The sequence below is a fragment of the Artibeus jamaicensis genome, unplaced genomic scaffold (assembly GCF_021234435.1).
Source record: "Artibeus jamaicensis isolate MK-2021 breed Jamaican fruit bat unplaced genomic scaffold, CSHL_Jam_final contig_558, whole genome shotgun sequence".
NCBI lineage: Eukaryota > Metazoa > Chordata > Mammalia > Chiroptera > Phyllostomidae > Artibeus > Artibeus jamaicensis.
Genome location: NW_026521886.1, coordinates 2,998,228 through 3,015,250, shown reverse-complemented (window position 1 = coordinate 3,015,250; position 17,023 = coordinate 2,998,228). Strand labels below are relative to the sequence as shown.

The following is a 17,023-nucleotide window of genomic DNA, read 5'->3' as shown; positions in this document are numbered from 1 at the left end:
CCCTCTGCCGCTTCTCACAGCTGGCTGCGGAGGAGCAGTGCCTTAGGTGGTTCACCTGGGCCGGGCCACTCAGAGTCGCTGGGTTATGACGCTGTATGTGGAGGTGGGGTCAGAGCAGGGAAATGGCGGCGCCCTCCACTGCCGCTTGCCGTGGGGACCTGCCGGCCTGGTCCAACCGCCCACTTCCTCGCCTGTCCACCCTCGCACAAATGCGCGACCTCAGTCAACACGCAGCCCCGGGCCCGGCTGTCTCCCCCGCAGTCGCTTGCCTGGTTGCTCGCTGGGTCACTCACTAGGTCTGACCCTGCGTCTGGATTCCTCGGGCCTGAGTGTGTCTGGCCGAGTCCTCCTGTGCAACCCTGCTCCGCCAGCCGCTGGTTTCGCCCCTTACTGGTCAGGCTGAAGAATTTGTTGTTAACGGACTTCCGAAAAGTTCAATTTTCCGTGTTCTGGCTGTGTTTTCTGTTGCTAAAATTTAGTTTTCTCTAATCTTGGTTGTGGGAGAAGGCACGGCACATCCACCTATGCCTCCATCTTGGCGGAAGTCTTCCCTATTCAATTTTTTTGTGTTTAAAAATTTCCATGAGGAATGCTTAAAATTCCATTCTTATTAGAAAATCAGACAAATATGAAAATGATTCACAAAACAGGAAGTAAATACAATGGTACTTCACATTCGCAAAGAGGCAGATAGCATTTTCCACCCAGACTGGCAGAGGTCATATAAAGTTTGATAACACACTGCACTGTCCAGAATATGAGAAGGCATACAATTTTTATGGAAGGCAATAGGAAACATTTATCAAAATAAGAAATGTACTTGGACCTCAGTGCACACAAGCAAAATAAAGTATGTGTGTGTATGTACACGTGTATATGTGATTATTCACTTTAACATTGTTTGTAATATGAAAAGACTGGAATGATCTAAATGTTCATTAATGCAGGCTGGCTTCATAAAATTATGGTATATCCATACAATGACATTTCAGGCAGTTACCAAAAAAATGAGGATTTAGTTTGGGAACATTAAAAAAAGTTCTGAAAATAGGTAATAGCAATAACTGCCCAATAATATGAATATACTTAATGCCACTGAACTGTACACCTAAAATGGATAAAATAATGAATTTGATGCTATGTATATTTTACCACAATTTCTTAATTAGGAAACTCTGTGTTGACAGGGAAGACTTCCAAGATGTCCTATAAAGTGAAAAATAAAATCATTTGTACATAAACATTTGAATTTTTAAAAATTTATTTATTTTTAAAATTTTTTACCTTTACCTGAGGACATGCTCATTGACCCAGAAGGGAAGGGAGGAAGAGAGAAAAGGAGAGAAACACCTATCAGTTGCCTCTTGTATGCACCCTGACCAGGGACTGAACCTGTAAACTAAGCACATGACCTGGCAGGGAAGTGAACCCACAAGCTTTTGGTTTACAGGACAACTGAACCACGCATTTGAACTAAAAAGGGAAATATGTACATATTAGCTTTTATATCCATAAAATCTCTGGAAGAAGCCCTGGCTGGTGTAGCTCAGTAGATTAAGTGCCAGCCTGTGGACTACAAAGTTGCCAGTTAAATTCCTGGTCAGGGCACATGCCTGAGTTGTGGGCCAGGTCCCCACATCAATTTTTATCTCCATCTCTTTCTCCCTTCTTACCCCTCTCTCTAAAAATAAATTTAAAAATATTTTTAAAAAATTGCTAGAAAGACTGGCATCTTTTTAAACAGTAACAATGGTTGCCCATTGGAAGGGAACTGGATGACTGGGAGCAGGGGTCAGGAGGGAGCATTTCACTGCAAGCCTTTATTTACTTTGTGAATTTATGTATATTTTATTGATTATGCTATTAGTTGTCCAAATTTTCCCCTTTGCCTCCCTCCATCCGGTAACCCTCTTCCACTCCAGCAATCCCCCCACCTTACTTAGTTCATGTCCATGGGTTGTACCTATAAATTCTTTGAATTGTTTCCTATACCATTTTTGACCTCTCCATTTCTATTTTATGCCTAGTAATTATGCTTCTTCTTCCCTGTACCTTTTTGCCTTTATTCCTCCCCTCCCCTACTGAAAACCCTCCCTGATCACATTTCTCTGATTCTGTTTCTGTTCTGTCTGCTTAGTTTTGTTTTTTCTTTAGGTTCATGTGTTGATAGTTGTGAATTTGCTGTCATTTTACTGTTCATAGTTTTTGATCTGCTTCGATAAGTCTTTAACATTTCATGTAAGGGCCTGATGATCATATGAACTCCTTTAACTTGACCTTATCTGGGAAGCACTTTATCTGCCCTTCCATTCTAAATGAAAGCTCTTCTTTCCAGCTCCTTCTTGCCTGTAAGTTTTCTTTCTTTTGAGAAATCAGCTGATAGCCTTTATGGGCACTCCTTTGTAGGTAACTCTATCCTTTCCTCTATCTTCTTTTAGGATTCTCTCTTTATATTTAATCTTGGGTAACTTAATGATGATGTGTCTTAGTATGTTCCTCTTTGGATCCACCTTCTTTGGGACTCTCTGATCTTCCTGGACATCCTAGAAGTCTATTTTCCTTTGCCAGACTGGGGAAGTTCTCTGTTATTTGTTCAAATAAGTTTTCAATTTTTTGGCACTGCTATAATTCAGATATTGGAACATTTCAAGTTGTCTGAGAGGTTCCTAAGCATCTCTTCATTTTTATTTTGAATTCTTGTATCTTCATTCTGTTCCAGCTGAATGTTATTTCTTCCTTTTGTTCCAAATCATTGCTTTGCGTCCTGGTTTCTTTGCTATCACTGTTGGTTCCCTGAAAATTCTGCTTTATTTCACTTTGGGTATCCTTCATTTGTTCTTTCATTTTTCAACCAAGCTCAATTAGTTCTGTGAGCATTTTGATTACAAGGTATTTGAACTCTCCATCAGCTAGGTTGGCAATCTCCTCCTTGCTTAGATCTCTTTCTGGAGTTTTGCTCTGTTCTTTCACTTGGGTCATATTTCTTTGTCTCAGCACACCTGTTAAATTGTAAGGCGGCAGGGCCTTAAGAATTCCCAGGGGGGGCAACCTTGCTGTGCTGTGGCGCAGGGGCCAATGCAGGGAATTGAAGAGGGAACAACGCAGCTCACCTGCTTGGCTCTAGTCCCAATTTCCAACAGACTCTCATGTGAAACTGGGAGTTTCTCCCACCACGGCAACCCCCGCCATTGTCCTCAGTGAGTTCTGAGTCTGTTTCCCATTCAGCCAGCCCACCTGCTTGGTCTGCAACCTTTCCGTGGGTTCTTTCCATCTGCCTATCTTACCAGCCTGGTTGATCTGGTTGTTTTTTTAATTCCTTCGTTGCTGAAATTCCATGCAGTTTGATTTCCTGGCACTTCTGGTTGTTTATTGATTTTAGATTGGTTGTTTGAGGAAGAAGCATAGCGTTTCTACCTATGTCTCCATCTTGGCCAGAACTCTCTGGGCCATATTTGTCTCCTCAATTTGGCATCCTCCCTGTGTTTGTTCCTGTGTATTATGTAGAGCTACTTTGACTCTCTTAGTGTACCTGTTAAGTTGTATAGGGTGGAGCCTTAGGTATTCACCAGGGTAGAGCAATCCACTTCACCACTTTTGGCTCTATATGTTGGAGGAGTTGGAAAGAGGTCAGTGCTGCTGAGGCTTACTTGACACCTGCACTGTTTCCAGTCACTTCACCCCCTTTCCATATGCCACTGGTTTCCTGTCTAGCTGCTGCCCCAGTGGTGATTTCCAGAGTGGGTGAGTTTGTGTTTGTTCTAGGACTGTGTGGGCCCTTTAAACTACCTGTTCCAAGAGACTGGCAGTTTCTTCTGCCACCCCAACCCCCATTGGTTTTTACAAACAGAAGGTATAAGGCTTTGTTTTCCTGATGCTGAAACCCTGGGCTGCATAGTCTGGCCTGGGGCTGGAATCACTTGCTCCCAAGTATTCCTTGCTCCCAAGGTATCCCTCCCAATTTTATCCACCACACGTAAATGTGGGATGGCGTTTTCCTCTGGCTGCCTCACTGTTGTCACACTGAGCCCTCTCTGCCCCAGCTCCCTGTCTCTCGCCCTCCTGTGGTCTGGATGAATATGGTTTCTTTTAATCTGTGTTTGTCAGACTTCCATACAGTTAAATTTTATGGCAGTTCTGGGTGTTTTTCGTTTTGAGGTTAGTTGTGATCCTTCTTATGGTTGTGCAAGGAGTTCACCTCCTTGAAGCATGTCTATCTATACCTCCATCTTGAGTGGAAGCTGCCACCACTTTGAATTTTCAACACCAGGAATTTGGACTCCCTGTGCTCCCAGTGGGAGCCCACAGCCTAGGATGCAATGGCATCTAAGCTACAAACCACATAGGCCCTTCCCAACAGGAAATGTTGCTTACCAGCCAGGAGTAACGTGTGGGTATTCTTGTTATCGGGCACTTTGTCTGACCTCTCACAAGGGTGCATTCCCAGGAATTTCACAATATTTCCCACAGCCTCTGTAGGGAGAAATCGTAGTATCATTAAGCTGCATATCTTTTTTTTTTATTTGATTTTTTAATTAGTTTACATTCATATTACTTTGTATTAGCTGAGCCACATAAATTGCCTCCTCTGTGCCATCACAACTCCTCCATCCCCTACCCCTATTCTGAGGGGCTTTTAATAAAGTAGCATCTGAAGTATATGCTGTAGTCATGGCCCTGGATGCTAGAGAAGAAGGGTCCAGGAGGGAATATGATAAGTACTTCAATAGTAGCAAAGGATTTTACCTTCAAGAGTCTTGGTAGTAGATAAGGTGAATGTTTCCTCCTTCTCAAATTCGTCTCCTACCTCATCCCAGGCAGCTTCAAAGTTCAGCTTCATAACCTTTTGAACGTGATCAGCTATAGTGACTTCTAGATCTTCCAGCTGGGGAGATGGAAGTTAAAAGTAAGGCACACGCCTCAAGTAGAGAGTACTTGCTCTGTATACCTCTGGGCCTCTGCTCTGAACTCTGTGCTGTCATCTTCCTGAAATACATTGAACAGTTACTTCCTAGGTGCTGAACACTGCCAGGCTCTAGGGACATTCAGCAACTTGACCAGGTACTTGTTCTCAAAGTGCTCACAGTTAAGTACTTCCTTGGAAAACATTCTGACCCAAGTACTCAGCTGAGGGCGTTAAATATAAGATCACATCCCTTCTGAAGCCTGCCTAAAATCAGAGCCTCAAGATTCCAGGTACTGTATAGGAACAATCATTGCAGTTTGACTCCTATGACTCTGTCACTCCTATAGGTCCTCCCCTTAATCTCAGCTGTATCTTCTGGGCCTGACATATATTTTCCCACACCTCCATTTTATCTAGGTGCTTCCTGAACATGACACATAATTACCACCCTCACCTCAGACTAAGTGTACGTAAAGGTTTTCCAATCATTCAACCAACAGATCTTCACAGAGCACCAACTTCTGCAGATGTTTAAGGTGTGTGTAAGTAGGACTTAGGCCTAACAGTGAGGAGCAACGCCTCAGACCCAGCTCTCCCAAGGAGCTCACTGGGTCCTAGGGTAGTTCCTGCCCATTTGGGTCATTGTTGGCTCAGGGAAGGTCCTTCCTCAACAATGGTTCTAGGGTAACACAACACAACAGTGATGTCAGTTGTACTGCAGTGACTGGCCCTCTAGTTATAAGGACCTCTAATAATTTCTATCCCCAAACTGAGTATCATGGTTTACACTCAGGTGGCACTGAGCCACTGTACCATGGTCAAATGCCAGAATGATTCCATCTAAGCTCAGAAAGGTGAAATTGGAAGGGCTGTTTCAGTGCACAAAAAGGCTGGTTAGCAGACGCAAACTCATCCAATTTCTATAGAAAGTAATTTGACAAGATGAATTGAAAAGTCTTAAAATCATCCCTACCCTTCTAGGAATCTATGCTAAAGAAATAATCTGAAATGCAGATGAAAATGTATAATCCCAAATGCCTGACAATAAAGGAATCAAATGAGTTATGACATAGATATACAGGAATATTTTAAAGTCATTAAAAATTATGTTTATGAAGTATTTGTAATGACATGGGAAAATACACTATGGTTTCAAGTGAAATCAGCAAGATTTATAATGTACAGAATTACCTCAATTATAAAACTCTTCACTCCTACCCCAAAATAACTTCCAAGGACTATGGGTAATGTTTATACTGTGTTTTTATATTTCCCAAGTTTTCATTTCACATGAGCATGCATTTTCTTCAGGTTAAAAACAATTCCTTTCAAAGAGAACTATAAAGCACAAAATAGCAAGAAAATGCTTCAAGTCTGGCTGTCTGCTTCTGGAGGGAGTTGCTCTCAGCTTTAGGCACAAAACTGAGCCTCCTGACCCTAGCTTCTTACCACATATTCATCCTCATAGCCTTCATCATCAGTCTCCCCAGTGGTGGGGTCACAGTCCTTGACAGTGAACTTCATCATGCAGCTGAATGTGCAGGCCACTGTGGGAAAGGAAGGCTGGGTGGTCAAGATATCCCTACTATACGGGATGAGCTCCTCCATGGGGTAGGTGACAACAGCTGGCTCTCTAGGCCATTGCCACATTATCAGTAGTGACAACATGCCATCCACTCTCACAAATCTATACTGAAGGCAACACCTCGTTGAAGGGCATGACCGTCAAGTCATGGGTTTGAGGCATCCCCTTGTGGGGAAGAGAAAAGCAGAAATGACACAGGATGGCTACATCCATATTATAGTAGCAGGCTCACTTTCACAGGTTGGAAAAAGAAGCTGGTGGTTTCCTAGGAAGAAAAAGATTTGGGATGTTTTGGTATTTGTATCTGTCTTTACTCTTTCATGGTATAATAAAAGGGTACTGGTTTGAGGACCCGATAGACCTGGGTTCAGCTTCTTACCAGCCATTTGAACTTAGACAAGCCATTTAACCTGAATCTCAGTTTCTTCATCTATGAATAGGGATAGCAGTACTTATTCCCATAGGTCTTCTATGAGGAGAAAATGAAAAGAACCCAGAACCTAGTCATTCTTCTTTTCATCAGGACTGAAGTCAAAAAGTTAAAGATCTTAATAAGAGATAAATGAGCCCTGGCTGGTATAGCTCAGTGGATTGAGTGTGGGCCTATAAACCCACACTCTGAAAGGGGTACTGGTTCAATTCCCAGTCAGAGCACATGCCTGAGGGCCAGGTCCCCACTGGGGAGTGTGCAAGAGGCAACCACACATTGATGTTTCATTCCGTCTTTCTCCTTCCCTTCCCCTCTCTTTAAAAATAAATAAATCAAATCTTTAAAAAAGAGAGAGAGAGATAAATGACTGATGCACAAGCTGCCTAACTCATTCTGATCCTGAGGGTATCTAGAGATTAACTCACCAGCTGTGGGGTCTTCCTTGGGCAGTGCTACCAGCGTGTAGCAGGTCCCAGGCTGGTTGTAGGGTAGGCTCCGCACAGGCACGTAACAGATCACCTCATAGGCCTCAGTGGGCTCCATCTGCACTGTGATATTCTCCAAGGTCTGGTCATTGAGTGTGTTCATGCAGTCAAACTGGACCAGGGAGTAGGGGATTACTTAAGGCACTGTTCTAGGTCTAAGCTATTGCAGTGGAAGAGGCAGGAGATTCTCTCTCACTCCATGAGTCTATCTAACTCCCATCCCAGTCACCCTGCTCAGGTTCCTTCTCTCCATGTGAATACACATAAGCCAAAAAAGTCCTCGATCAAGGGTATAAGAGACATATCAACTGGTGACAGACTCAGTCACCAACGTAGTGTATGGGGAGCCACTACCCTACAGGACCCATCACACCTGGAAATACTCCTTGGCCCCAGGAGGCTTCAGCAGGACCTCAGCCCTCCCTGCTCACCTGGAACACCATGTGGTCAGTGAAGGTGTGTTTAGTGCAGTGGATGACATACTCTGTCTCTGACTCAGTGAGGGCCACAGGCTCAGGCGAGGACTTGAAGAGGGGCCCTAGCCCACGGAACTCTGGCACCACTGCCAACTGCTCTGAAAACCACAGACCACACAATTATTCAGCTTTTCAATTCCCAGACCAACTTGTGATGTTTTCTAATAAATGCTCATGTCCAATTCTTAAGGTGTTTTACCCTACCATGATGGGTGGATATGTATATACAACTGTTCGCTATTTCCTAAATATACCGATACATTTCCTCAACTCTCTAACTTTGCTCAAGTTGTACCACCCACTATGAATACTCTCCTCCTGTCCCACAAAAGACCTCAGAAGCAAGAAACTAACTGGGAGACCTCAATGTTGTTAAGAATACTCCATTTGAAGACCTTCCTCAACTTTAGAAGCTCAGCAAAGATCCTTAAAAGAAGGTGGAAAGTAAGAAAATACTAAGAGGATGGGATGAATGTTGCTACTGAATCAGGTAAAAGAATGATCTGGTCTTATATATTTGTCAGCTAAGACAAATGGCAATAAAAAAGTGTTTTATTGTACATCTGAGGCTAGTATAATATTGTATGTCATTATAATTAAAAAACATTTTCAAAAAGGAGTATGTTCAGACTCAGAGTGTTGCCGAAAAGTGGTCTGTGGGCATATGGTAAGGCCTATCTCTATGGACCCCCACCATGGTCTGTTCAGGTGAATGAGGCATCTAGTGACTGTCTACACATGGTGTCTCTGCCTATGATGGCTAAAGCTGCTGCTCACTTCCCTGTTCTACAGCAGGGGCAGGATTCCTCAAACTATGGTCATGGATTATCTATGTCAGAATTACCTGAGGGTGAAGGCTTATTAAAAACTCTGATTTCTAATTAAATTAAAAACTTTTTGGTGTATGTAAAAAACAAAAACAAAAAAAACCTGATTTCTGTACCCATCCCAAATCTGCTTTATCAGAATCTCTGGGTTTAGCAACCAGGAATCTGAATTTCTAACAAGTTCATCAGATCACTCTGATACCTGATGATATTTGAAGACTACTGCTCCAAGACTTTCAACTTGTCTTCCCAATTAAATTGAACTGCTTAAGGATAGGAATCATACCTTTAGGCCAGGGATGTGATATTTTGTCCTGTACTTAGTAGGTACTCAATTCTTGTTTCAGTGATAAGGACAGAAAGTAGGTATATTTGTTTTTATTTTGCTTTCCTCCTTACCACAAAAGAGTCTATGTGACTGCTTCAGCCCTCTGAAGCCTGAAGGACCATATCTAACAAATGTACATAAAATAGGACTGCTGGAACCTGACTGTGGGGTATAAGAATAGGCCATAGATGCCCAGAAAGAGCCAGCTTAAATATTGCAAGGAACTTTTGGCTACCATGATCATTAGCCACCAGAGTGCTTTTTTTTAATGGAAATTCATTTTACTAGGCCTCAAGTTTCTAGACCTGACACTTCCTACCTGGGGGGTTTTGCTAGTAGTTATCATCAATAAAATAGACAAAATAATCTTGCTCACAGGATTGTTGTGAAGATAAAGGAAGCAATAAATGTCAAGATCTAGCAAAGTTTCTAGAACTTATCATGTGATTAAGAAATGTTAACTTCTGGAAGATTGTTTAAAATGGAACTGGAGCCCGGCGTGTAGAAGGGGGGTGAAAGATAATTGATGTTTCTCTCCCTCTCTCCTTCCCTTTCCCTCTAAAGATAAATAAATAAAATATTTAAAAAAAAAAAGAACTGGTTTAAAAAAAAAAAAATAAAAAAAAATAAAATGGAACTGGTAACCTCTAAGAGGCTTAGAAGGAATCTCCCTTGGAATGTGTGGCAGTATGATTACTCCCACAATATTAACCTGCTAATTCTTAGAACCTGTGAATATGTTTTGTCACATGGTAAAAGGGACCTTGCAGATATATGAAGGTAGATCTTGAGATGGAGAGATTATCTTGGATTACCTGGGTGAACCAAATATAATCACAAAATTCTTTATGAGAGGAGGCAGAGGGGTCAGAATCAGACAGCTTTGAAGAGGCTATGCTGCCAACGTCAAAGATGGAGAAAGGGGTCACTCACTACAGAAGGAATGTAAGTGGCCTCTAGAAAGTAGAAACGGCAAGGAAACAGTCTTCCCTTAGAGCATCCAGAGGGAGCTCAGCAGCATTGCCAACAACAAAACCTATTTTGGACTTCTGACCTTGTAGAATAAGAAATTTGTGTTGGACTTCCGCCAAGATGGAGGCATAGGTGGATGTGCCGTGCCTTCTCACACAACCAAGTTTAGAGACAACTAAATATCAGCAACAGAAAACACAGCCAGAACATGGAAAATTGAACTTTTCGGAAGTCCGTTAACAACAAATTCTTCAGCCTGACCAGTAAGGGGCGAAACCAGTGGCTGGTGAAGCGGGGTTGCACAGGAGAACTTGGTCAGACGGACTCAGGTGCACGGAATCCAGACGCGCGGAATCTAGGCGCAGGGTTGGACCTAGTGAGCGACCAAGCGAGCGACCAGGCGAGCAACCAACCAGGCGAGCGACCACGGGGGAGACAGTGGGGCAGCGGGGCTGTGTGTTGACTGTGGTTACGCATTTGTGCGCGGGTAGACAGGCGAGGGAGTGGGCGGTTGGACCGGGGCCGGTGGGTCCCTGCGGCAAGCGGCAGGGAGGGCGCCGCCATTTCCCTGCTCTGACCCCACCTCCACATACAAGCGTCATAACCCAACGACTCTGAGTGGCCCGGCCCAGGTGAACCACCTAAGGCGCTGCTCCTCACCCAGCTGTCAGAAACAGCAGAGGGGGTCGCCATTTCCCCGCTCTGACCACGCCCCCACATACAGCGTCACAACCCAGAGACCTGGGAGTCCAAGGCGCCTCTTCTCACACTTAAAGGGCGCGAACAGACCAAAAATGGCGCAAGAAGATCTCAAAGCCCCAGAGCCTACAGATCTAAGTGATGAAGAAATAGCAAAACTCTCAGACACACAGTTTAAAACACTGGTCATCAGGATCCTCACAGAACTGGTTGATGATAGCCACAAATTAGACAAACATATGAAGGCGAAACTAATTGAAATGAATGGAATTACACAGGAAACCAATAGCAATGAAAAGGAAACTGGGACTCAAATCAATGGAGCGGACCAGAAGAAAGCAAATAATGGCCAAACAGAAAAGAGTCAAGAAGCAAGAATTCAAAGAAATGAGGAGAGTCTTAGGAACCTCCAGGACATCTTTAAATGCTCCAACATCCGAATTATAGGGGTACCAGAAGGGGGAAAGGCACAGCCACCAGTGGAAAACTTATTTGAACAAATAATAAAGGAGAATTTCCCCAATCTAGCAAAGGAAATAGACTTCCAGGAAATCCAGGAAGCTCAGAGAGTACCAAAGAAGTTGGACCCAAGAAGGAACACACCAAAGCACATCATCATTACATTAGCCAAAATTAAAATGAAGGAGAGAATCCTAGAAGCAGCAAGAGCTAAGGGGACAGTCACCTACAAAGGAGTCCCCATCAGACTGTCAGCAGATTTCTCAAAAGAGACCTTACAGGCAAGAAGGGGCTGGAAAGAGGTATTCCAAGTCATGAAATCCAAAGACCTACAACCAAGATTGCTCTATCCAGCAAAACTTTCATTTAGAATGGAAGGACAGATAAAGTGCTTCTCAGATAAGATCAAATTCAAGGAGTTCATCATCACCAAGCCCTTATTATATGAAATGTTAAAGGGACTTATCTAAGAAAAAGAAGTTAAAGAAACATGAACAGTGAAAGGACAGCAAACTCAGTTATTAACAACCACACCTAAAACAAAAGCAAACTAAAAGGACAGCTAGATCAGGAGATAGAAATGAAGATCTCGAGGAGGGTTAGCAACAGGGGAGTGGGAGGAGGAGAAGAGGGGAGAAGGTACAGAAAATAAGTAGCATAGACAGTAGATAGAAAATAGATGGGGGGGCAAGAATAGCATGGGAAATATAGAATCTAAAGGACTTGAGACACATGGTCATAAACTAAAGGGGGGAATGGTGGGGATGGGGGGGTAGGGTGGAGGGGAATGAAAGGGGGAATAGAACAACTGTAACAGCATAATCAATTAAAAAAAAAAAATTTGTGTTGTGTTAAGCCACTAAGATTGTGGTGACTTGTGATAGCAGCATGGGGGAAGTAATACAGGAGGAAAAGTTTCAGGTTAAGAGTGATCCCAGTTAGCTCAGGATCCTAGTTTTCCGGAATCTGAAAAACAGTATGTTGACAGGAGACAGAATTCTGGAATGGAATAGTAAAGGGGGAATTTACTCAGTTCAACAATAATTGGGCCTAATCTGAAGAAGAAAGGCACTATGCTAAGTGCTATGGTATAGAAAATAAAAGACAGAACATGTAAACTACACAGAACTATATTAAGAGAAAACAGAAGAGATGGAGTAGAAGTGATCAGACAGAAGAGCTTAGGAAATCAGGGAAGGGTTCCCAAAGAGGGGTATGTGCTAGTCCTTGAAGGTAGGAATGCAATGGATAAAATGGTATGGCAATTATACACACAGCCTTGCCCCTTAAAAATAAAAGACCAGAGGAATACATAAATACTTAAAATGTTACAACATAACATGAACACATCTGGAACCCAAGAAGTACCAGTGTCTTTGGACCCCAACTGTGCTGAATCAGACATCTAAACTGACCTGGGTTCCAGGGGTTTAAATGTTCAGAATCAAGGCTGAGAGCCAGCTCTGAGACAGTTTTATTTGGATCCTAATTCTAGTCCCTTCACTTCCTGGTTGTACATCCTTGGGCAAATTACTCTCTGAACTTTGAATTCCTCAGATTCTAAATGGAGCTAATATTCTCCAAATGAGGATCAAATGTATTGTCTAAAGCACTATTGGGGCCCAGCACTCAGGACAGACCCAATTAACAACAGTTCTTACCCCGAATTCCTTTCAGCAGAGCAACTACTCCAAAGCTGAGGAGACTGAGCCCCACTTCTGAAAGACCCACCGAGTACTGCTTGCTACTCACCCTGGAAGATCTCCTGTCGGGTAGCTGCCACTTTCTCAGGCTGCTTGGCTGCTGTGATGGGGATACTTTCTGCAGAAGCAAACACACACAGTGATCAACAACTCCACCAATGAGGCACAGTAATAGAGCAGTATGGCATTGAGCATGGTGCTGTTATTTAGGGATTATAATTTCCTGAGTGTGTGGTATACAACATGTGAGAGAGTATGTGTTTGTGTGTGTCTCTCCATTTACTGGAGCCAGGGACAAAAAAAATTATTCTCTCCTCCCAGCATAACCACATCCATCCTGGTAAGATTTAGTGGCTTCACAGCCAATGCAGACTCTCCAAAGAGGGCCTGAACCTGAGAGCCTCTGAAAGAAGTACAGATGTTACTTACCTGTTCTTTGTTCTGCTATGGGTGTGGTGGCCAAGGGCACAGACTTGAGGTCAAAAGGTTTTTCCGATGGTTCTAGAGTATACTGCTGTAGAGCCCTTTCCAAACCAGGAATGGACACGGTCAAACCTAGAGGCCAGTGGGAGAGAAGTCACTCTGCTTGGAATGCATGACGGAATGAGCACCAAGAATTCCCCCATGAAAAACTGAGGCCCTAGATTGCATGATCCTGAGAAAGTCACTTAATTCTTTGAGCCTTTACTTCCACATCCAAACTGTCCTTGTTAGGATACACACAATAGTGACTGATAGAGTAGAGAGCACTGTACAAATAGAAGTTTTATTTATCTTATTTTTATTTATTTTTAGAGAGATGGGAAAGGAAGGAGAAAGAGAGGGAGACAAACATCAATGTGTAGTTGCCTCTCAAAAGTGCCCCACTGGGGATTTGGCCTGCAACCCAGGCTTGTGCCCTGACTGGAAATCGAACCAACGACCCTTTGGTTCGCAGCCCATGCTCAATCCACTGAGCTACACGAGCTAGGCTAGAAGTTTTATTAATGACTAGTGTTTCAATTCAGTAGGCTGTTTCCACCCACAATTGTATGAACCACATGACCTGATGTCTCCTGGGGTCACAGGGATGCCATGACAGTCCAGAAAAGTGTCTTGCCTCAGATTACCCCTGCCCAGATCTGTAGTGATAAGAAAGGTCACAACTTTGGTAGAGTCAAAGACAGACAGGGAAAGGCTCACCATTTAGGATATAGCCTGCATTGAGGGCCTTCTGCTTCTGCTCCAGGACACTGAGATAGAAGGTGGCTCGGTCCCTGACTTCATTGTCATCGTCCATCACACACCTAGAGCCAGAACATAAGGTACTTCTGACTGGGGCCCCACAGGAGTTACCTGGCAGGGCTTCATCAGAGAGTAGTGAGAGAAAGTTGGTCTCTTAAAGCTCTGAAAGCTCAGTTTCCAGATGTGGTTTCCAACCATCTAACTTATTTCCAAATCTCCATGAACTGATGAATGGGTAAATAAAATGCAGTATAGCCATACAATGAAATATTGACAAATAAAAAAGAAAGAAGTATGGGTACATTTTGCAACAAGGATGAACCTTGAAAACATTTTGAAGAAGCCAGACACACAAAAGGGCACAAATTGTATGATGGCATTTATATGAAATATCCAAAATAGGCAAATGCACAGAGATAGAAAGTAGATTAGTAGTTGTCTAGGGCTAGTGGTAGGGGGTGTTAAGGGGGGTGAAGAATGACTACTAGTGGATATAGCATTTATTTTTGAGATAATAAAGATCTTTTAAACTTAGATTGTGAGGCTGTATAACTTTGTGAATATAGTAAAAGCTGTATAACTTTGTGAATATAGCAAAAGCTATCACATTATACACTTTAAATGAGTGAATTATAAGGTTCAAAAATATCTCAGTAAATATATATATATATTTAAAAACTCAAATGAACTGTCACAGCCGAATGAAGGCATTTTTGTATATTGTTTTCATGCTCTTCTGTGCCTTGTTTTCCCCCCTACAATCCATAGTTATGTAACTTCTCCTCCCTCCCCTTTATCATTAAAAAATAGACAAAAGACAGTTGCCTGAGGGAACTCTATCATCCATCAGGGTTCCTCAGGCCTAGACTCACCTCTTCAGCAACACCAAGATACTGGGTAACATCTCTTCATTCTGGGCTCCAAATTTGGCTAGAGCACTCACAGCACCTATGTTTATGAAGCACACAAGACATACCTGACACAACAGAGCCAGTACAACAAGGCTCTGGGTGGATCTTGGAATCACCTGGCTTTGACTTTCTCATTTATTTTATGGATAAGGAAGCCCCAGTCTAGGGTTCCAGGAGCCATATTCAGCATTAACTAAGATAAGGCCTCAGGAGGTGACCATAACTTCAGGCTTCTCAGCTTCTGTATCCAAATGGCCTTCATTCAGTTAAGCATTAGATTAACATCAATGAGAAAATGAACTGTTATTTCATTATTATGTATTGCTGAAAGGGGAAAATCTGTCCAATGGGCACGAAAAGTAAATTACAAATAAATGAGAGCTGCACAATGAATTGCACACTCACTTAAAAGAGTAAATATTATCGTATGTGAATTATATCTCACAGCTATTGTTAAAAAAATTAAGTTAAACACTTCAAGTGAAACTTGAAAAAGACTCTGTAAAACAAACACAGAGGTTAAGAACCATTCAACTAGATGACCTCTAACCATCTAAGGTCATTCTACAATGTTCTCAAAAACAGAGCTTATGAGGCAAGAACACCAAATGGCCTGTCCTCATTTGAGGCTCATGCCCCTTTGCCAGGAGAGTTCACTTAAGAACAAGCCAAAGAGCCCAAATTCAGCCCTGGCTCAGACCCACCTGCCCGGACCTCCTCATGCTCCAAGACCACTCGGTTATAGATGAAGCGGATGTACTTGGAGGGGTTGTTGGTCTTGGGCCCTTCCTGGCCCAAGAGATGCAGGATGCGGGTGGCCAGCACAGTGAACTCACAGTCCTCGATGAATTCACACAAGTGTGATAGTCCTGTCTCCTTGCTCTCTGAGTTCTCCTCAATGATGCTGATGATGCAGTCCACGATGGCCCGCTTATATTCAAAGCCACCCTGCAGTTGGAGGGGTCAAGCTGAATAACGAGGCTGCTTGCTCCAGAATGGGCTGTGAGGCTCAGAGCCTAACCAAGACTGAAGACAGTGGTCCACACCCAGAATCTAGAGATAAGAGACCTGGCCCTCTGTATTCAATCTCCTTTTTGTGTAAAATTATGGACCTGGATTGAATGTTTGCTGGGGCCTTTCCAGTTCTAGCAGTATTTGGTGTAATAGAAATAGTTTGAGTTTTATTCCTCCTAACTTTGAGATAAAAGGCAAAATGGGTGGTGTAGATACTATGGTACAGGATGGCAGTTCCTCAAAAATTTCTTAAAACTATAACTACCATATGATCTCAGTTCCACTTATAGGTATCCACCCAAAAGAATTGAAAGCAGGGTCTTGCAACTTATGATCACAGCAGCATTATTTGTAATAGCTAAGAGGTGGAAGCAGCCCAGGTGTCCACTGATAAATGAATGGATAAACAAAATGTGATCTATATATGTAGTGGAATATTACTCAGCCATAGAAAGGATATTCTGATACATGCTATAATGTGGTAGAACCTTGAGGACATTAGGCTCAATGAAAAAGGCCAGTCATATTGCTTGACTCCACTTATATGAGGTCAAATTCATAAAGTATAATGGTGGTTGCCAGGGACTGGGGGGGGGGCAGTGAAAAATGGGGAGTTACTGTTTAATAGGTATAGTTTCAGCTTTGCAAAATGAAAAAGAGATTTGCCGCACAACAATGTGAATATATTTAATACTGATCTATACACTTAAAACTAGTTACAATAGTGAATTTTGTCATGCATGTTTTACCATAATTTAAAAAAAGGCAGTGGAAAGTCAGAAGATCCTATGCTCTGCTATTTAGACTTTAACAACAAGGTGGCAAATGAGATACCTATAGGTACCAGGCATGTAACCTGGCAACATGAAACGGACTGGGAACAGTGGAGCAATAAACAGTGCCTGTCTCATCTAAAGAGGGAAATCACTACTACTCAGCCTTGTGGTACCATATCTGGCAAGTTTTTCAGGACAAACTGGAAAACTCTTACAGTTGTTTTCCTGATT

At 42.7% G+C, this 17,023-nt stretch overlaps 1 protein-coding gene across 1 annotated transcript in view; it reads right to left on the bottom strand.

Annotated features, from left to right (window-relative positions):
• COPG1 (COPI coat complex subunit gamma 1) overlaps nt 1–17,023 on the bottom strand; it is a 30,715-nt gene that overhangs the window by 2,518 nt on the left and 11,174 nt on the right. The window contains exons 14-23 of the mRNA XM_037131668.2: nt 15,707–15,950; nt 14,964–15,039; nt 14,050–14,153; nt 13,297–13,422; nt 12,917–12,985; nt 7,835–7,977; nt 7,344–7,515; nt 6,353–6,450; nt 4,744–4,882; nt 4,372–4,470 (exon numbers count right to left, since the gene is read on the bottom strand). Coding sequence (XP_036987563.1) covers nt 4,372–4,470; nt 4,744–4,882; nt 6,353–6,450; nt 7,344–7,515; nt 7,835–7,977; nt 12,917–12,985; nt 13,297–13,422; nt 14,050–14,153; nt 14,964–15,039; nt 15,707–15,950 — 1,270 coding nt within the window. The remainder of the gene's footprint in view (nt 1–4,371; nt 4,471–4,743; nt 4,883–6,352; nt 6,451–7,343; nt 7,516–7,834; nt 7,978–12,916; nt 12,986–13,296; nt 13,423–14,049; nt 14,154–14,963; nt 15,040–15,706; nt 15,951–17,023) is intronic.